We start from the raw sequence: 22,630 nt of genomic DNA on the forward strand, positions 1-22,630 counted from the left end.
ATAAGCAACTCACACAGACCCTACAGACTGTATGTAGCCTAGCTAGCTACTTAGAATTATCTGTAACTAATTTCAAATTGTTACCTCTAAGGCATGCCCATATATTACTTACTATTTTAGTGGCTAAAAAGCACTACCAAATTTCCCCTTGATATTCTTTCACTCAGTAAAATAGGGATTGTAAGTTGTAAAAATAAAGACTCACATTTTTTTGTATCTGTGTTAAGTGAAGTTATTTTCTTTTTCGATGAAAACAAAACACTTTAAAATATTTTTCCTCTGTTTAAATTCAAACAAAATGTAAAATCTACTCACTACTAATCACATCCAAGTGAGAATTAATGGTTCTACAAACTTGGAAATTCTAAGTGAACTGTCAACCTCAAATTTAATCACCTACCAAATTTCACTGAAATTCATTCAAAATGAAGGATAACTTTTTTCACATGTTCTTGTTGGCTTCCCCTTTGGTTTAGGCAGACTAACTGAAATATAAATCCATCCTGTGATTATATTCAGTAAAGTTAGACATTTCATGGAAATCAGTCAGCTCCTTTGAATGCTATCATGGAGCAAATGAAACATTAATAAGGTACTGAAGCCTACATTTCTTTCCTTTAATACATCAGTGATGTTTACAAGACTTTTTTCTTTTTTTAGTACAACTGTCTAGTACATGCATTCTCAGCAGGGACAATATTACCCCATAAAGGATGGATACTGATTCCTAGGAAAGTGGGTAAAGAAAAATCTTAGACATTACAATGGTAATGTAACCCTCCAGAGGGCCACAGCACACAAATGGATATGCAATATATCTGTGGCATTAAATTTTAACAGGTGGGGGATACTAGGAAAAAAAGCTCTAAAAAGGTTTTGGTAGGGGTGGCGCCTGTGGCTAAAAGGAGCAGGGCGCTGGGCCCATATACTGGAGGTGGCAGGTTCAAACCCAGCCCAGGCCAAAAACTGCAAAAAAAAAAAGGTTTTTGGGGTGGGGAAGAGGACAATAATGAAAAATGATTGACAAACATTGATCTAGTGTGATACTGTTTTTGGGGGGTGGGGGTTTGAGACAGAGTCTCACCATGTAACCCTTGGTAGAGTGCCGTAGCGTCACAGCTCATAGCAACCTCAAACTCTTTGGGCTTAAGCAATTCTTCTGCCTCAGCCTCCCAAGCAGCTAGGACTACCTGTGCCCGCCACAACGCAGAGCTATTTTGTGGCTATAGTTGTCATTGCTGTTTGGCAGGCCCAGGCTGGGCTCGAACCCACCACCTCTGGTGTATGTGGCTGGTGCCCTAGCTGCTTGAGCCACAGGTGCTGAGCCATAGTGTGATACTGTTTTCATAAGTGTTACCATATTGACAACTACTAAATTAAGCAAAGGGATTTATTTTTACTTCCTCTCTGCTTTATGTCATATTTGTATTTCCATCTTTTTAGTCTAATCAAAATATATAATAACATTAAAATAGAATTTTAATAAAATAATGCCCATAATGTTGTCATATTGTAGAATTTTTATGTTTGCATATTTATGTTTTGTATCCTTTTCTTTCCTTTGTTTACATATATTTATTTTTATACACAGTTTTCATAGTTGTCATTTTTATAAGGATGTATCAAATTTACTTGTGCTTTTGTTCTCTCCTGCTTGTACTTCTAAAAGGTATTTTTTGTACTTCTGCCTCTTCTGACTGCCTGTTAAAAGTTGGGGTCCTCCAGGAGTGGGAGGATTAGGGAGATATAGGTTGAAGGACACAAAATTTTAGTTAGACAGGAGGAGTAAGTCTAAGAGATCTACATATTATATATCACGGTGACTACAGTTAGTAACAGTATATTATGTGTTAGAAAATTGCTAAGAGATTTTAATTGTTCTCACCACAAAAAATAGTAAATAAGGTAATACATATGCTAAGTAGCTTGATTTAGTCATTCCACAATGTATACATATGTCAAAAGATCATGTTGTGCACTGTAAATATACTGTATATAATTTTTACTTATCAATTTTTTAAATTTTGTTTTAAAAGTTGGGGTCCTCCAAAATTTCATCCTCTACCCTCCTTTGCTGTATCTCAGGGTAATCTCATCCATCTTCCTATGACTCCCAAATCTTTAGCTTTAGCCCAGACTTCACTCCCAGGTTCCAGACCTGTATTTCCACCTTTTTATTGGTTATCTCTATTTAGATATTCCTTAGGCATTTCAGAAATAAATCAAATTTTCTCAAACTTTTTTATCCATGGTCGTCTAGACTCCTTTCCTCTTCCTTAATTTCACCACCTACCTACCCCAGCCAAGTCCCATGGATTGTATTAATAACTTCAAAATATCCATCTTCTCCATTCTCTCTGCTTTCCTGTTAGTTCAGGCCTTTATGTGTCTCTTAATGTTACTTTATGTGTTATGCACCTAAAAATTTCCCTACCTTCTGTCTTGCCATCCTCTGAGTCATCCTCCACAGTGCTCTCTGTTAAGTTTTTCTAAAGCATAAATGTAATCAAGTCACTTTCTATTATTTATATATGTGCTATGTAATAGAGTAGCCACCATCGACATGTGGCTATTAAGTGCCTAAATGTAGCTAATCTGAGTTGAGGCAGGTGTGTAGAACTAAATGTACCCTAGATTTCCAAGACTTAGTCTGATAAAAAGAATATAAAGTAAATCCTTAATTTATATATATATGTTAAATATTTACTTTTTAATCAATTTCACTTTTCAAAAAATATGACTACTACAATATTTAAAGTTATTTACGTGCCTCACACTTGTGGCCTGCATTATATGCCTATTGGACTGTGCTGGCTCATAAAGTAGTGTTCAAGTCCCATGTCACAGAGTTTTGTTTTTTTGTCATCTGGCCATCATATACCTGGTCCATTTCAACTTCTGCCATGCATTGTGCAAAGAGGTATATGGCCTTGGTGTCACACCAATCTGGGTTCTTACCTGGGCCCCTCTGCACATTAGCTGTTTCAGTGTCATCTACTTGTTTCAGGACATCTAAGTTTCAGTGTCCCCAGAAAACAGACAGTACCTATTTCAATGTGTTGTCAGGATACAAAGATATAATAGCTGTAAAGTGTCTACTGAATAAAATTTACTTTTCCCAGGTACATTCTAGCAATGCCAAGCTACTTTCAATTCCTCTTGTCTTTATTGAAGAGAGCAGGTGATGGTTCAGATGTGTTAGACCTTAATGAATATTAAAAGTGCACAAGCCTCTTTCCCTGTTTAATCCTTGGGCTCTACTTTGTTTCTCCTGTTTTCACCAAATATGAGACCTAAAAACATTTGTGTTTCCCTTCACTTTTTTCATCCAATATCCTGTCCTAGAGAGTTTATTTAAAAAAAATATGCTGTCATGGGCAGCGCCTGTGGCTCAAGGGAGTAGGGTGCCAGCCCCAAAACTGCAAAAAAAAAAAAAAAATGCTGTCATAACACTGAAGAAATCTCAAGTCAAATTCAGAGCCTAATCAAAAAAGATTTTAGCTTGTTCTTATCCCATCAGAGAATATATTTTTCTCTGTGATCTGCCACCCCATAGTTAAGTCACTAAACAAAGTAGTATTTAAATTTAACCTTGGAATAGCATTAGGACCAATGTCTTTGCCCTCATTTATCCTTTCTTCTTCTCTTAACCTTCCAGCCTACAAGTGGGTGGGGGTTCTACCCACACCCACACATTTAACAACAGCTTTTCATCAGCTAGGCCCATTGGTAAGAGAGGGCTTAGCTCACTGTGGATTATCCACAGTGTAGTACAGAGTTTCTGGCAACTGACTCCTTGAGATAAATGCTCTAACAAATCTTAAAAGTCTTTTTGATGGCCAGAGCTGTCAAAGATAAGAGTAGGGTGAAATGTTTTAAATGCTGTTTCTGTTAGGAATTTCCATGAACATGTTTTGAATACTCCACTTATGACTTCTTAAAGGTTCTTTCCCATAGGAAAAGTTTAGACGCACAACAGTGTTTTAAAAAGGAGACTCTGACTGATGTCTGTCAAATGTAAAATACAGCCTTTCAGATGATGTGGTCACCTTTTCTTTATACAATGTCAGCATTTCAAATGGATAAGGGATATGGATTCAATAGGAATTGAATGCAAATATATTTTTCAAATAGCGTTTTTAGAGATAATCGCAGATGATGGTTGAATGCTGAAGGTATTAATACAATCAGTATTTAACCTTGTGTAACTCTGCTTCATCAAATCACGCCCTGCACATTGATTGCATTAAACTGGGTCAGTAGTTTCTTGCTAAGGAATATCTTATAAGAATCTTAACAGGAAGGCAGTAGAAGCTGATCAGCTACTGTTTATTTGCATACTGAGCGTGTCATCAATAATACAAAAGACAAGGTCTTTAAGTTGAAAGAATAGTGGGATTGGCATGAATTTTGCTTAATGGTACCTAATAAGCAAAGTAGTCTGTGGTGCCAGAAACTGACAGGATCCATTATGTTAAAACAGATATATGTCTTTAATTTAGGGGTATTATGTAAATCTGACAGGAGTTTTTCCCTTTATTTTCCTGTAGTTTAACTTTAATTGCTCCAAGATTAATTCTTATTTCTGCCTTCCTCCAGAGGGTGATGAGACTGGTGTGATGGATAATCTTCTAGAAGCCCTACAATCAGGTGCAGCATTCCGAGACCGCAGAAAGCGCATTCCAAGGAATCCAGGTAAAACCCATTCTACCTCACATGTTATTGTAAAACGTGAATGCTCAGAGTCAAATAGCAACCCAGAAAAAGGAAAAAAAATTTTTTAAACTTCCCTATGAACACTTTGTTGTTGTTGTTTTTTTGTAAGACTTTGTTTTTAACAGTTGATCTCTGTTCATGTGTGAAATATCAGCAGGCTTCTACATCTATGTGATTACAAGTTTCAACTTGGTAAATAAATCTTCAAATGACTGTAGACTTTGCAAAAAAAAAAAAGCAGAAACAAAGACTCCCACTGTGCTTAATATTAAATATTTTAATTATTATTTTATAAGTATGTGGTTTGGGTAGAAGTTGGTTTAAAACCATAAATGTAATTAAAATCACTAAAAGTATCATAATTGGCCTTAAGGATGTCACTGAGCTATTCACAGGTAAGGAAAGTGAGACAAAGCTTCTTTGTAGAGGCCATTTTTATTTTTATTGTTATTTGTTTGTTTGTTTTTGTTAGTGACAGAGCCTCACTTTGTCACCCTTGGTAGAGTGCTGTGGCTCTCTACCACAGTTCACAGCAACCTCAAACTCTTGGGCTCAAGTGATTCTCTGGCCTTAGCCTCGGAAGTAGCTGGGACTACAGGCACCCGCCACAACACGTGGCTATTTTAAGAGATGAGGTCTCACTCTGGCTCAGGCTGGTCTCAAAACTGTGAGCTCAGGCAATCCACCCTCCTTGGCCTCCCAGAGTGCTGGGATTACAGGTGTGAGCCATCGCTTGGCCATCTAGAGTCCATTTTGGTTCTGCAGTCCAGTCTCTTATTACCCACAAAGGAAAGAAAACCACAGAATAATCCAAGATACTTCCAAATCCCAAAGCACTAGAACAAGTTTTTGTTTGTGTATTTGATTCGTAACAGATTAAGCCACACTAGGAAAGTTTATCTCAGGGGAAGAGAAAAACATAAAAGAAGTAAATCAACTTCCCTTACACAAGTGGAACTGAAAAGTTGTCCACTCTCTCTGTTCATACCCTATGGCTGAGGTAAATAGGATAATTCAAATGGACAGAGCTGTCTACCTCTTCTAAGTAAGGTTTTCTGTTTTTAGTTCATCTCTTTCTTGAAATAGTGGAAGAGATTAGGTATGTTAATTTTTTGTGTTTTTTATTATTATTATTTCAGATTAATATAAAGGTATATTCAATTAGGTTACATTGTTGGCATTTGTTAAGTAAAGTCCAAGTTGGAGATATGCCTTATACCCATGCACTGTACCCAATAGGTGAGAGCTTACTGCAGCCCCTTCCCCTTACCCCCTTCTTGAATTTAAATGTGTTTTTCTCTTGCGTGGGCATGCAGTTGTTTATCTACTCGTTTCATATTGAGTACATTGGATGCTTGCTTTTCCATTTTTGTGATACTTAGGAAGGTGTTCTCCAAATCCTTCTAGGTAAATACAAAAGTTGTGAAGTCTCCATCTATTTTGTGGCTGAATAGTATGCCATGGTATACATGTACCACAGTTGAATTATCCATTTATGGGGTATGTTGATTTTAAAAGTCTTCTCCATGAGCTGTAAAACTATATGGAGGAGGAAATAAGAAAAGGAAACTAAATAGTAACTATGTAAGCTCGACTTAATTTGGGTTAATAAGATTTGCGTCAAATAGCCTACAATTCAAAAAATATTTTCTATTTGGGCTAGAAGTTATCATATGCCATTGGAATGGAAATTGATAGCTCTCAAAACTATTATACTCCAATATACCAGTGAGAGAAATGGGGCCCAGTATTAAGTAGTCCAGGAAAGCTTTTGGCAATGGTGGAATTCATGGCAGAACAATATAACTTATACCAACATTTAGGTAAATCCTGATGAGTAAGGGGTAGCATTTCACCTCTGCTATTCATCAATTGTCCTTGGGAGATTAGCTGAAGATAAGACTTGGTTGAGAAGAGAGAAGTGTTTTGGTTGGAGTGAGTATAAGATTGCTTATGGGCACAAAAGCATTGAAGATAGCCTACAAAAAGAGTGGATGACTATAGGAAAGAAAATGGAAATCTGTATTTCTGTCTTCATATTATTTTTTTTTTTTTTGGCCAGGGCTGGGTTTGAACCCGCCACCTCTGGCATATGGGACTGGCTCCCTACTCCTTGAGCCACAGGCGCCACCCCTTCATATTATTTTTTAAGACAGTATTACATGGCAGAATGCTAGGAGTGCTACTAATTATAACTATGTGGCTATTATATAATTATAACTATTCCACCTATCCTCAGCCTTTATCTGTAAAATAATAATGTTCTATCATCTTATCAAAGTCTCCCCTTCCACTTCTTAAGGAAAAAAAAATTCACTGCTCTTCTTTGAACTATCAGAGTAATAATAGTCAGTGAAATGCAAATTGGAAAAATTTTTGTATCAATTCTCTGTTAAGCAGCTGATAAGTAAAAGCATGTTATTTTGGGCCATAAAAGAACTGCCATAATCTTTCTAGGCTGTTTATTTTAAAAATACACATTTGTTAAAGCCCCCGTTGATTAGTCTGACACCTCATACTGATTCTAGAAAACCTATACTGGGAGAGAGATCATTCCTTGGGGTTTCTGTGAATTTGGTACTCAAGGGAATATAGTGTTGTCAACTGTGAAACACCAAGAATATGTTCACAAACTGCATAATTGTATAGTAATGATTCCAAGTAATCTAAATTGAGATCTCCTTTGGTTCATAGCTGGAGTGCCTCCATGAATACATAGGGTTAAAAATATCAGCCCATTTAGCTGTGACAGTCATTCCAAGTGGCAGCAGCCAAAGAAAATGTCCGGAAGTAAAATTTGAAGGCACACAGTGGCCGTAGTTAGAAAAGCACCTTGGAAATCTTGTTTAAAAAGCTAGAAGTGAGAGAGAGAGGACAGAAGGCACAGAGTTTGTAAGTTTGCCAAAATGTCTCCTATGTATTTGCCTTTTTCTAGAAGCACCAGAACCAAGCATTTTCACAGATTTCCTTCTTTTCTCAACCATTCCTAGCTAGATCATCTTTTCCTGCTGATCCCTGTCATCTTCAGTTTCTTAGGAATCTGATTTTGGTTCCTATCTAAGATCCCATTGACCTAGTATTGTTACGCTTTCCCTGTTCAACACTGGCATCCTTGGTACTTTTTAATAACTTCCGCTCCAACATGATGAGATGAAAGCAGAAAAGCTAAATTATAAAGAAAGCTATTTTCTCCAAGTAAAGTGAAACGAAAAGAAATATCCATAAAACTCAAAAATCAGACTGGACCACAGACAGGCAACATATACCTACTGCTGTGCTTGCCATTTCTATTACCATTACTTACGGATGGAAATTACTGTATATAAAATACATAGCTCTACCATTGTCTTTCTACTTGTAATGTTTTCAATTCCCTACTTAAAGAAAATGAGGCGATAGTCTGTATTCTTCATTGTATAATCAAAATGTTAATATATGGTATGATTAGTTGCCTAAATTACAAATCTTTCACACTGAGCCTGTGCCCCTTCTTAAGAGCCATCACCTTAGGTAACTCAAAGGGAGCTCCCAAATAATACCTCTGGTCCCTTTAGCTCAATGTGCTGTTTCAATTAGGGGCACCAAAAGACATTTTAAGGTTGACCATCATATCAGGAGTAATGTTGAAAGTGATAAGACCTGATATAGCATGGGCCCCGACCAGTCAGAATACACACAAACAATAAATAGCCACTCTGGTTGTACATACATACTATTGAATATTAACCCAGATCACAGGCTTTGCTATTGTTAAACTCAGAGATTAGGAAATAAGCCCTTAAATTTTCATTGATTTTTTTTTTTTGGACATCTGTTTTATGAAGTGTGCTATGGCAGACATGATGGAAGATGCAGAAATAAGATTTCTTTAGTATAAGATCCTATGTATTATAAGGAAAAGCATAGAAAAACTACAGAATAAGGGAGAAAATAATAGGTATCACACAAGAGGTGTTAATGACATACTATGTGAGTTCAGAGGAGGGATTCCAGCAGAGGAAGTTAGAAGTGAGAATAATGGACATTTTAATCAAAAGAAACATCATTAAGTAAAACTCAGAGTCAAGAAAGTAGAAAGCATTTTTCAGCAATGACAAGTAGTACATTAAGTCAGAAAACAGGATATAGAAAGTGTAGAAGTGTGGAGATAATTCTGGAAAAGTAGGTTGACACCACATCATGGAGTGTTTGAGAGACTAAGTGTTAGCATGTAATTTTTTTTTTTCTTTTTTTGTTTGCAGTTTTTGGCCAGGGCCAGGTTTGAACCCGCCACCTCTGGTATATGGGGCCAGCGCCCTACTCCTTGAGCCACAGGTACCACCCAGCATGTAATTTTTTTAGCAGTGAGGGTTTATTGAAGGACATAATCAAAGTTATTACACATTAGAACATTCCATCGGGCGGCGCCTGTGGCTCAGTGAGTAGGGCACTGTCCCCATATGCCGAGGGTGGTGGGTTTGGACCCAGCCCTGGCCAAACTGCAACAGAAAAATAGCCGGGCGTTGTGGTGCGTGCCTGTAGTCCCAGCTGCTCGGGAGGCTGAGGCAAGAGAATCACGTAAGCCCAAGAGTTAGAGGTTGCTGTGAGCCGTGTGACGCCACGGCACTCTACCCCAGGGCGGTACAGTGAGACTCTGTCTCTACAAAAAAAAAAAAAAAAAAAAAAAAACAACATTCCATCAACAGAAGTATGAGTAATGAATTAGGAATCTATTGTCATGTTCTTAGTCAAAGGAGATAATTTAGGGGGAGAGGAATAGCCAAGAGTCAAAGATAACTCCAGGGTGTTGAGTTTGGTGGATTGAGCAGCTGGGTAACTAAACTGTTGAGATCCAGGAAAAGGAGTAGTGATAGTAGAAGATAAATTTCGTTTGGGGCAAGTTAAACTGAAAGTGGTAGTAGACTGTTAGGGTCAAGATGTTCAGAAGATTCTTGGAATAATAGGTGTAGATTTCATGACAAAATGGTTGGGTTCTTGATTGTTTTGTTTATAGTGTGCAAATGGAAGAGATTGTTTGGAGAGGTTAGTAAGAGAAAAGAGAACCAACGTCAGAACCTTGAAAATACCTCCACTGAGGGGCTAAAAGCAAAGGTAGCAAAGAAGATAAACAAAGAGCAATTGAGCAGGTAGGAGGCAAATGCAGACATTATTGTCCTACATTCAAAGGAAGAGGGGAAGTATTAAGAAGGCAGGAGAGGCGGGCATTTTCAACAATGATGTTCATTACATTGGAATCAAATAGGATGATGAGCAATGATTTGCTATTTGGGACCTTTCTAGTGACTCTTTTAAAGAGTATCCTTTCAATATTGGGATGGAGCTGGGAGGCAAAATGCAGGAGCCTAACAGTGAGTACGTGATGAAAAGATGTGGATAAAGAATATACCGAGGGCCATAAAGTGAGACTCTGTCTCTACAAAAAAAAAAAAAAAAAAAAAGAATATACATTCATCAGTGAAGCAATATTATTGAATGCCTCCTCAGTGCCCAGACTGGGTTAGATACTGAGAATACAAAACCAAACAGGACACTTGCCTTGAGGAGCTCACATACTGTTTGGGAAAACATGGATGTAAACCATGTGATTACATAATACAATGAAATTTTATGCATGCTATCGTAGAGGTAGGAATAGCATGCCCGTGCAGCAAGAGAGTTAGAGTAACTTCCCCCAACCCCTCACCTCTCTTTTTCGTTGTCTCTGGACTATTGTTTCTGGAAGTTTTGTGGGCGAAAGCAACATCTCGTTTTCCCTTAACAACTTTGTATGGATCTATTATCTGTGAATTTTCTTTCATAGATAAATCTTTTTTTTTTCTTTCATAGCTAAATCTTTCTTGACCCTCTTTGTTAAAACCTTTGTTAATGGGCTGGGTATGATGGCTCAGGCCTGTAATCTTAGCACTCTGGGAGGCTGAGGTGAGTGGATTGCCTGAGCTCACGAGTTCGAGACCCTATCTCTACTAAAAATAGAAACACCAACGCCAGGGGATCACTGGAGCCCAAGAGTTGGAGGTTGCTGGGAGGTATGATGCCACAGCACTCTACCCAAAGTGACAGCTTGAGACTCTGTCTCAAAAAAAAAAAGCCTTTGTTAACACTTAAGGTAATAAGTTCCATATGTTTACAAACTACTTTATGAAGAATTGCCCATCAGTACTTTGTCACTATAAGATCAAAGGTAAGCTCTGGAGGATAAAGAAGCACCTAGAGAAAAACCTTGCAGGAGTGAAAACCACGCTTACAATACAAATACACAACTCCACATCTGTTTTATTACTGAGTAGCTTCTCTTAGAGGTTGTTTCTCTCCCCCCGACCAACCTGAGTTCTTTACCTGTTGCCATCTGTAAGAAAATATAAATGAGTTTCTCAGCAATAGGTGGATTTATAACCTAGCCATTTTGACTATGACTAGATACTGATATATGGTTTCAGACGTTCAAAAAAGACACAAGAGGTACATTATGAAGAAATGAAACCAGGGAACAGAATAAATGTATTTTGGTTTTAGAACCGCACAGGGTAGTCAAGAAAACTAAATTTGAAAAATCAGAAAAAACTCAGGAGACACATGATTGTAGTTTTATGTATCAGCAAGATGACACTATAAATGAGAAGGTATAATTTGCCATTTGAGAACAGATAAGGGACAAGAAACAATATTATACAACACAGGAATAAACAAAGTCTCAGTATGAGGGAAAACTAACTTCACAGCAGAACAAAACCCATGTTTTCCCAGGCCTCTCTACCTCACATAAATAACAAAACCCAGATTTCGCATGCTCTGGTCTCCCCATACAAACTCAGAGCCTCGGCTTCTATAAGGGATCTTGGAAACATTTCTGGAAATTCTCAGGCCACATTTCACAAACAGAAACAACACACACCACTGTTCCTCCACCTATGCCTGTAATACATTTCCACGCCTGCGGTTTTCTGTAGCAGCAGGACTCTCGTGCCTTCTCGAGGCCAGAGCTTTGACAATGGTGTCTGACAAAGTACAGGGAAATACTTGCCTCTTCTTTTAGGGTGGCATTGTCCATGTACTGTCCTGTCCATGTACCAAGTACTGTCCATGTACCAAGTACTGCTTATGCCTAAACCTCCTAAACATTTTTGAAGAAACAACTTGCAGTTTTAAATTGTAGCCCCCTGGGCTTGGCACCTGTGGCTCAAGTGGCTAAGGCACCAGCCATATACACCTGAGGTGGTGGGTTCAAATCCAGCCCAGGCCTGCCAAATAACAATGACGGCTGTAACCAAAAAATAGCTGGGCATTGTGGCGGGTGCCTGTAGTCCTAGCTACTTGCAAGGCAGAGGCAAGAGAATTGCTTAAGCCCAGGATTTGGAGGTTGTTGTGAGCTGTGATGCCACGGAACTCTACCCAGGGCGACAGCTTGAGGCTCTGTCTCAAAAAAAAAAAAAAAGAAAAGAAAAATTATAGCCCCCTGATCTCCAGGTGATTTGGCCCCAGACAACAAGAGCCAAAGATAAGCCAATGAAAGATCCCATGTAGTTCTTTTTTTTTTGAGACAGAATCTCACTTCGTTGCCCTCGGTAGATTGTCATGGCATCACAGCGCACAGCAACCTCCAACTCTTAAACTCTTGGGCTTAGGCGATTCTCTTGCCTCAGCCTCCTGAGTAGCTGGGACTACAGGCGCCTGCCACAGGGCCCAGCTAGTTTTGTTGCAGTTGTCACTGCTGTTTTAGTTGGCTGGGGTGGGGTTTGAACCCGCCACCCTCAGTACGTGGGACTGGCACCCTACCCAGTGAGCCACAGGTGCCTCCCCCATGTAGTTCTTGGTGTCTTCCTCATTCCTTGATGACCCAGGTCTCTTGGGGGTTTGTGCTTGTTTTTCTTTATTATTACTAGGTCAAGCTGGTCATTCATTCCAAGGTGTTTACTTCTTTCTCTCTGAGGATGAGTTTTCCCATGACGTTCCTCAGTCTCTATTTTATGTATGTTAGAATCTTATACTAGTGCACTAACCCTCATTTAGTCCACAGTGCAGTCACTATCTTGTAATGTATAATTAAAATCTAATAAAAAAAGTAATTCAAGCAAAGAAACGAAAGTATGACATTCATCCAAATTGATCAATACTAGGGGCCAGGCAGCAGTGCCAGGGCCCTGAAGTGTAAGATGGCTAAAGCATGGGTCTTGTCCTTAAGATCTCAGAGTGTCATGGGAAAGACATAGATACAACATTCATGTTGTTAAGTGTGCAGAAAGTGCTAAACAGAGCAACTAACTGCCTAGAGAATTCAAGAAAGGCTTCATGATGAAAGTGGCATTTGGACTTGGAAGGATGAATAGTAGTTTGTCTGGGAGAGAACAGAAAGAATAGGCATTCAGATAAAGGAAATGGCAAATACATGTGATGGAGATAACAAACAGTACAGTGGCAATGATGAAAAGTTTGTTATAGCAGAGAGCCAACAGAGGTTTTGAAGTAGGGGATTACATGATTATACACACACACATGGGGTTGAGGCTAGAGATAACAGAATTTGGGGACTTCTGCACATATGTGGTTATTGAAACCTTGGGACCACCTAGGGAAAATGTGTCAAACAAGAGATGAAAGAGGGTTGAAGGTGGCACATTTGGGAAGTTATAGTATTTTAGAGGCAAATAGGAAAATCAACAAAGGTACTTAGAAAAAAAAAATCAGAAAGGGAAGAAAAGAAATACTAAAAGTGGTAACTGAGAACCGGGGATACCTGTAGTCCCAGCAACTTGCAAGACTGAGGCAGAGGATTGCTTGAGCGCAGGAGCTCTAGTCCAGCCTGGGTAACATAGCAAGACTCCATCTCTGAAAGCAAAAACAAAACCCAAAAATGTACCTGAAAGAATGAGAGTAGAGGGAATTTCAGAAAGGAGAAATAGTCAACAAGGTTACATCCCACAGAAAGTCAGGTTAAAATGAAATCTGCAAATTGACCAATAGGTATGTCAACTAGCAGGTTACAACTAACTTTCTCCCAAGCGGTTTCAGTAGAGCCATGAGGGTCAAGAACCAGGTTCCAATGGGTTAAATAATGAAGAATATCTTCTACACCTTAAATGCTAAGGCTTGAAGGAGAGAAAATGGTAGTTAGAATGAAAAGATTAATTCTATCTCTTCTAGGGATTCTGACAGGGAATTCTAGATACTCTCAAGGGACTTGAACAAAATTGTCAGTCGTTGATTGTTATGCATAATTTTACTTCCAGATATGTGGCTTTCCTTTCTTATTTCAATGCATTTGTTGCAATACATTTATTGAGCATATACTATGTGATACAATTAAGATACTAGTGCTTTGCAATTAAAAAAAAGCTTTCTTATCCATTGTATGATATGTAATTCATAACTATCCAATGCAGAGTTTTATTCTCATAAATTAAAATGAATATCTGTGGCTTATACAGAGAAAGAATGGATTGGGGTGGAGGAGAGATATTCTTGAGTAAACTGGGTAGAAGGGGGGACAGGGTAGAGAAGATGGCAGAAAGGATGGGACCATCTTCAGAAAATCTTTGTCCACTTTAGAATTAACTGGCTTGCAAGGGGTGAAAGTTAGGGTTGAGTAGGACATGGTATATTTTTGGTTCTCTGGAGAGAAGGAAAGGAGGTACAGAAGAGACAAGTTAAATCATCCTTAGGCCAATCACTTAGTATTCTCAGCAGGGTACGTTAACTTGGTTACCTATTGGCCATAATTGGAGGGCAAATACTAGGAGCCTTGGAGAAGTAATCAACACCCAGGAATAGTTAAAAATATGACAGTGAGTCCGGTAATCTGGGGGAATGCATAGAGCAGTGAGCCAAAGGCATTAACCCTGGAGAAAACAAAACATTTATCACAGTGATTCTCTTTTCTTTTTTTTTTTTGAGATAGAGTCTCACTATGTCACCCTTGGTAGAGTGCTATGGCATCACAGCTCACAGCAACATCAAACTCCTGGGCTCAAGGGATTTTCTTGCCTCAGCCTCCCAAGTAGCTGGGAGTACAGTCGCCCGCCACAATGCCTGGCTTTTTTTTTTTTTTTTTTTTTTTTTGGTTGTAGTTGTCACTGTTGTTTGGCAGGCCTGGGCTAGGTTTGAACCTGTCAACTCCCGTGTTTGTGGCTGGCACCCTAACAGCTTGAGCTATAGGCACCAAGCTGGTAAAATAATTTTTGTTTGTTTTTCTTTTCCTTTTATTTCATTTGTTTTTTTTTTTGAGACAGAGTCTCACTATGTTGCCCTCAGTAGAGTGCTGTGGCATCACAGCTCACAGCAATATCCAAGTGTTGGACTTAAGCGATTCTCTTGCCTCAGGCTCCCAAGTAGCTGGGAATACAGGCACCCACCACAATACCCGGCTTTTTGTTGTTGTTGTTGTTGTTGCGGTTGTCATTGTTGTTTAGCTGGCCCAGGCTGGGTTTGAACCCACCATAACCACTGTGCTACTGGTATTGAGCCTTATTTCATGTTAATGAAAATTAAATTTGCCTTTTGGGACAGACATACACTTGTATTGATTAATAAAATTCAGGTTTTCATTAAGGACACTAGAAACAGAAGATTGCTGTGTAGTCAAACCTTGATCATTCTTGACAACTAGAAAACAAATTGAACATAGACCATTTATGCCCTATTTATATGCAAAATTGTTCTAAGCAAGCACTGATAATGTTCTCTACAGAAATTTCAATCACCTTTGCTTGTCTGTTCCCATACACAATATAATCGGCTCTGCTCCACGTTTCTTCATTGGTGATCTCTGCAGTACATTAGGAGATAAGGTCAATTCCAGTTGATTTTTATGAGAATATGAATATAGCAGGCTCCCTGTAGATATGGGAATATAGGATAAGTTAGGACAAACCATTATACAGCAATAAATTTCTCTTGGCAGTTTTAAGTACATGTCAAAAATTCACAGACATGCTAATGTTGGTAGCTAAGCTCACACAACTACCTGCTTATTTAACAAAACTCAATTTAGGAGTAAATAGTTGGAGTCCTATGTGTCAAGTGCATGGTACCAGTCTAATTGGAATAGTAACTGTGCATTTGCAACTACAAAAACCAACAAGGCATTCATCAGACTGTCATAGGTACCTTAAATTTTCGAGAAAATTAAAAGCTTACATAAAACCAAAGGAAAAGAAATGATTGTTTTAATTGGTAGCCTTGATTATGGGCTCATTTCTCTCCTACAGGCTTGCTGGTATATTATTAAGTATTTTCTTTTTTCTTTCTTTCTTTTTTTTTTTTTAGAGACAGAGTCTGACTTTGTTGCCCTCGGTAGAGTGCTGTGGTGTCAGAGCTCACAGCAACCTCCAGCTCTTGGGCTTAGGCGATTCTCTTGCCTCAGCCTCCCTAGTAGCTGGGACTACAGGTGCCCACCACAACGCCCGGCTACTTTTTTGTTGCAGTTTGCCCAGGGCCAGGTTTGAACCAGCCACCCTCGGTATATGGGGCCAGCGCCCTACTCACTGAGCCACAGGTGCTGCCCCTATTAAGTATTTTCTTAAGAAATTTTAAGTTCTGCTTCCTCTCTGACAGAATTCCATCTGCTGTCCCAGTGGACAAAGAAGCCAGATTCACCTGAAAATGTATTCCCTACCCCTCAATTTTTGTTAAACTTTTGGGCATATCTCTTCTCTGTATTAAAATTTGAACCTTACTGCTGATTGTTCCTTTCCCTGGGTCCATAAAAATGAGAAAGGTAGAAGGTGAAGGAAGAGGACAGTGGGTATCTTAAGGCCCATACTACCCTTCCGAGATTTGAGTTCTTCTATTATTTGCTAGTATCTTTTGCATTTGCCAAATACCTGAATCTAAGATAGTGCCTCACCCATTCCAGGGAGCCTTTTAAGGTAATGCTTAATGTCAACTCTCTTAAAGATATAGATGATACAAGGTGTTGAAATACTGTAAGGATTGTAACTCCATTCCACTATTAAAAGATTGTGATTTATTTTTAGCATCTAGCACATAACTCAATATATTATATGCTCTTGATAACTGCTTGTTGAATACTTCACAATTATAAAAAAATAGAATCTACACAAAAGCCTTTTCAATATATAACAATGCTATCTGTGACGTTTGAAACTTGAGGGATGAAACAAATAGAAATTTTATTCTACATTACTATAAATGGAATTCCATTATAGCTAAGTTTAGTTTATGGGCAAACTTGCATGTCCTAGGTATGTTACCTTCATATGACCTTTCTACTGAGTAATGCTTAGGCTTGACAAGTGAAGAAAAATACCAACTTTGTATAAAAACAAAATGTAACTGTGTGCCATTACTCATATTCTTATGTTCATTGTGCTTGCATTTTACTGCCACCACTTTGTCATTCTCAACTCAAATCACAGTTTGTTCCACTCCCACATAGCTACTTAGAGGGCAAAATTCCTAAATATTGCCAGAGAAAATAAAGGAAAAATAGAGTGACAATAACAGCCTTTTGTTTCAGCTTTACATATCTTCTCATCAGTCTTTTGCTCTATAAGACAGGGAAATAGATAAAAGTTAACAAATCTTTCTAGAGTAACAATAAGTAATTAATTGCTTTTCCAGCTTGCTCACTGGTATACTTAGGAGAACGGATCTTTCTAGAGTCGAAGCGTTTTTATCCAGTACGTAGGACTATTCCAAGAATTTGAACTGTTTGTTTGAGGGACTTCTGGATCCAGGATGGTATTTTCCCTTTCCACTTGGGAAGGTTTTAGCTTAAGATTTTAGGTTTACTGGTCTGTTTTATTGTTTGTCCATCATAGATACAGTATATGGAAAGCAATATAGTACTCTCTAGGCAATGAACAGTAATTTTTTTTCATTTCATAAATTATTCACAATTCTGCAGTGGTTTGAGAAACTCAATGTATATCCTGGACAAAAAGAAATGAAAAACACAAAAATAAGGGTATGATTTTCATATAGTCGTTTATGAAGTTAATACTACTATGCATGGATTTCATCTTTATTGCAGTTATAATACCTGTTAGAGCTTTAGCAGCCTTATAGCTGTTAATCAAAACTGTACATGTTTATCTTGTTTCATAATAAGCTGATAGATTATCTTCAAATATTTAGAGCTTACCTATGAAGGAAAGTTTGTATCATGAGGGGTAAGCAGTGTTATTTTGTGTGGATAATCCAGTGTTTATTTTAGTTATGTTTATGACATCATCTCAGTTGTCTCTATAAATTCTACCTTAAATGGCAGAGATGATGAGAAATGGCAGAGATGATGAGAGATGACAGTACTTTGTGCATAATATTTTTGAATTTAATTTTATTGTCATATCAACAGATAATTAGAATCAAACATAAACATTCTGGAATTGCAAAGAAAAAGGACTTTTCTAGTATGTAGGTTTTATTTTTTGGTCCAAATTTAAATGAACTCTTATGTACCACCTATAGTAAACATTAAAACAAAGTTAGTTAATAGTCCTAAAAAACCAGAACCTGGAGGCACCAAGATGGGTGTAACATTGGATGATTGGGTGTAACAAATTAATGTGTAATGGGCCAAGATGGAAAATAAATTTAGAAATGAAGTTCTAACATAATGAGTTTCTAGGAAATTACTAGAGAATGTTTTTTTTATTTTATTTTATTTATTTTATTATTTTATTTATTTGTTTATTTATTTATTTATTTATTTTGAGGCAGCGTCTCCCTCTGTTGCCCTGGGTTGAGTGATGTGGATAATCATCATAGCTCACAGCAACCTAGTCTCTTGGACTCAGGCGTTCCATTGCTTCATCCTTCCAAGCATCAGGGACTATAGGCATCTGCCACAATGCCCAGCTATTTTTAGTAGGGATGGGTGGGCTCTTACTCACTCTTGCTCAGGCTGGTCTTGAATTCCTGAACAAAAGCAATTCACCCACCTCAGCCTCCCAGACAGTGCTAGGATTAGAGGCGTGAGACACAACACCTGGCCTGGAGAATGGCTCAAATGTTGAATTCACACAGGATACAGGTTGGGAAGGAAGAATAGGAAGAAAAATATCAATCTAACAATTTGAATACAGTAGAACCTCTGTAAGTTAATCACTCAAGGGACTGTAACAAACTGGTCAACATATGGAGGTGATCAACATATGGTACTGATACGTACATGTGGTGCATGTCTGGTCTATGAAAATTAGATCAGTTTAAGGAAGTGGTCATTGTAGGGAGATGGTCAACTGTGGAGGTCCTGTTGTATTTTTTTCAGTCGCCATAAGGAGTATCAATCGATTTGCATGGTTTATTTAAAACTGAAACTTCCTGACAGAGGAAGTTGCAAAGCACTAAGAAAGTATTATGGTTAAGTCAAATGTTGTCCACACAGATTCTGTGCATTATAGATTATCTATCCTTCTATATCCAGTTTCTTCACTTTTTTCCTACTTTCTAAGCTTTGCTGTCCTGGGGCTTTTTGCACTCTACTTTGCTAACTTCCCTTCTTCCACTTCAGAACAATCCCGTTTTATCTGATTATCCCCCTCACAACACTATGTGTTGCCTCCATTGTCCCAAGCTGATACTCTACACATCCGATGAGGATAGGAAAAATCAAGGAAATATAGTCATTTCAGCACTGTTTAGATCTATTTTATTTCCTTTAAGTCTTGGCATTCTGAGTTTCTTTAGGGGAAAAAAAAAAAAGATTGACAAACATACTGCTCCAAATAAACCCTCTCTCAATTTATGTAAAATGGTTCCAATCTTGGTGGGGGAGAGGGAATCTGTGTTTAAAAGGGATAGGGAAAAATTCCTGGATGGAACTTTAGGCTCCTAGCCTTTTTGAAATTGTGACCTCATCACCACTGGAATTTACAAGTGAATAAGGCATCAAGTGGATAATCAACCTTTTGTATGGCTATGTGAGTGATTTCATCATCCAGGAATGTCCAACCTGTGGCCTCCAGTTCCATGTGGGTTATTTGAAGCCTGTTTGTTTATCTTTGGTGTTGGATATCACAAAAATTATGCACAGACCCTTTTTTTTTTGCTCATCAGCGTTTGTCAGTGTTTGTATATTTAATGTGTGGCCAAGACAACTCTTTTTCCAATGTGTAGCAGAAAAAAAAAAAAGAATTTGGATATCTAATGACTATATAATTATTTTACTCTGAAAAATTATATACTCTTAAAATTTCAAAGGGAAGATAGCTTTTCATAAAAGTTCCTCAAACCTCATTGCACATTTACAGCTTGACAAGTATGAATGTATTTAATGAAAAGGAAAAAGTTCTGGATTTCAATAAAGCAGAACAGGTTGGTAGGTTTAGTAGTTTTTAATTTTGCCTCCCCAATTCACTCAGATAAAATAGTAATTTTATTAAAACTGGTTATAATTAAGTTCTACTAGAAGGATAGTGTTTTATTATTAAGGCATGTAAAATAAAAAAAAATTAAAGCACTTCCTTTATAACCTAATTGATATGTTATTAATTTTTTCTATTATTTTGAAATATAAACCTATCTTCAATCACTTTTTTTTTAACTTAGAGGCTAACTCCAGCAAAACTGAGACACTATAGTGCATGCATTTATCTATTTACCTAAACCAAAGTATGGCCCTTGGAAAATAGCATCTTTGATTCATTGTGATTTTTTGGATCAGATCATGCAAAATCATTTTTATTATGCATAACTTCAACCTACTACTTAACCTTCCATTCTGGACAATTAAATAGGTTCTGTTCTCCTAGTGGATTGGGTTATAAAAGTTAAACGTGGCAAATAAGAAAAAAAAGGAAAGGAAGTTCAATTTTGAAATCTGGCTTTTCTGGGCTCTATAATATGTGGTACATGTCCTGGCATAATTGAAGATAAAAAGGGTAATGGTTAGGTGGATTCATCACAGAATATCACTTCCTGTGTGTCCAAAGCTGTTTTGTACCAATTAGCTATGACCTTTTCTTCTAGCCTTGGGGTATGAGATTATTACAGACAACCATTTCTGAAATATTTTCTTTCTAATATTAGTTTAAGCAAATTTCCTTGCAGAGCTAACTATTCTTTCATGGTTTTTTATTTTTATTTATTTATTTATTTTGTCTGCTGCTGCTTTCCACTAAGCTGCTAAATCTTTCGCAGAGGAATTAAACGTAATATTTCTAGAAACGTTAATAGCTTATGCCCTTTTCTGAGTGTCCTACTTCAGAAATATTGCAGCTGCAGTGCCATCATTTCTTCCTGTTTTTCTCAGCAGGGAAGTTCCAGCTTTAAGGTAGATCCAATTTCTTTCATTCATGGAGTAGGTCTCAGAGATTTGCCTTTTTTACCTGATTCGAATGCCTTATTCGGGTGTTGTTATTTGTCAACTTATTTTACCTTGGGTGACTATGCAGCTCCTAGGAATAATGGAGACTGGGCAAGAGAGTGTAAATGAATAATTACAAATCCATTCTTCCTATTGGAAAACAACCCAAAGCTGGGGCTCCGCAAGTTCTGTCCTAATAACTTCACCTTTAGAGATGACATGTAGGGCTTTAGTTCTGTATGTAAATGCAGGGGGAAATCTCCACAGGCTGTAAAATGTCAAAACCACAGCTAAAATGAAAACAAACCACTGTTACATTTTACATGGTAATTTGGGTCAAAGGACTAGTAGGTGGCCAAGCAAAAAGGTTGGGGGTTTTTTGTGTGTTTCTTTGTTGGTTTTAATTTGACTTGCATTTGGGGCAGAGAATGACAGGGCTTTGCTGAGGCTTCCTCCCTTGTTTATCCTTCCTCTCTAAAGCACGTCTTTTGTAGAATTCTTTCCCTTTCCTTTCCCATTCTGCTTGTCATTTTATTTTTCAGTTTGAATATCACACTGTTTGTGAAATGATCGCTGCTTTTGAAGTTTGTTTTACCAAGCTGTAAGTTTTATTGAGAAGAAAATTATTTTCTAAAAAAAGTTGTTAATCCAAAAAAATTAGTGAAATCCCATTCAAATAATAGAAGGTGGCAAACTTGACTTATTCAACTCTGACATCTAATTTGAATCTTTTGTGCATGCTGTCCTGAAAGCTGCTACCACTTGTTAAATTTGAATAGCAGAGAATAAAACATAGTAGAATATTACTTCTATTTCAGTAGGTTTAAATTAATTTTAGATTACACAGAACCACATCTTCATTATTAAAGTGAGAAATTCAATATGTACTCCGAAGTGTTCTACTCTTCTAACTCCTTTAATAATGTCAAGGTTTTGTATCAGAAGAATAGGAGAACTAAGGCTTTGTTATAGTATAAATGGTTTTCTTTTCTTATCTTTTCTTCTTCTTCTTCTTTTTTGAGACAGAGTCTCATGTGGCCCTTGATAGAGTGCTGTAGCGTCACAGCTCACAGCAAACTCAAACTCCTGGGCTTAAGGGATTCCCTTGCCTCAGCCTCCCAAGTAGCTGGGACTGCAGGCACCCGCCACAACACCCGGCTACTTTATGGTTGTAGTTGTCATTGTTGTTTGGCAGGCCTGGGCTGGGTTCAAACCTGCCAGCTCCAGTGTATGTGGCTGGCGCCCTAGCCACTGAGCTACATACAGGCGCCAAGCCAGTATAAATGTTTTTCTTTCTAACCTAACACGAAGTTAAAAATTACCTTTCCCCACATTTATGATTCTTTGTAGGCTAATTGAAACAGAATTCACGTGAGTAATTTATATCACTGACTACCTGCCACTTAAACATTCATGGAAAGAGAAAGTTTTGAAATCAAAAGAAATAGCCTGATTTGAAAAGATTATGTATCTTTAACAATTTTTATGCTTTATAGTTTTCCTAAATAAGCTAGTTTTGAAACATAAATATGTGAAATTTGAAATGAATCTTATGTTAGCACTGGTTATAATTCATGATTAGCACTGGTGAAAGCTGATAATTTCAAAATCTCACAGATTTCTACTGTTATTTGTACCCATCTGGGTCAA

The 22,630-nt window shown here is 37.7% G+C and overlaps 1 protein-coding gene across 3 annotated transcripts in view; it reads left to right on the top strand.

The window, feature by feature from the left end:
- DIAPH2 (diaphanous related formin 2) overlaps nucleotides 1-22,630 on the top strand; it is a 1,060,116-nt gene that overhangs the window by 859,669 nt on the left and 177,817 nt on the right. For all 3 annotated transcript variants that reach the window (XM_053581174.1, XM_053581176.1, XM_053581177.1), the window contains one exon: nucleotides 4,600-4,695. In XM_053581174.1, coding sequence (XP_053437149.1) covers nucleotides 4,600-4,695 — 96 coding nt within the window. The remainder of the gene's footprint in view (nucleotides 1-4,599; nucleotides 4,696-22,630) is intronic.

This window comes from Nycticebus coucang, chromosome X, assembly GCF_027406575.1.
Source record: "Nycticebus coucang isolate mNycCou1 chromosome X, mNycCou1.pri, whole genome shotgun sequence".
NCBI classification, from domain to species: Eukaryota; Metazoa; Chordata; class Mammalia; order Primates; family Lorisidae; genus Nycticebus; species Nycticebus coucang.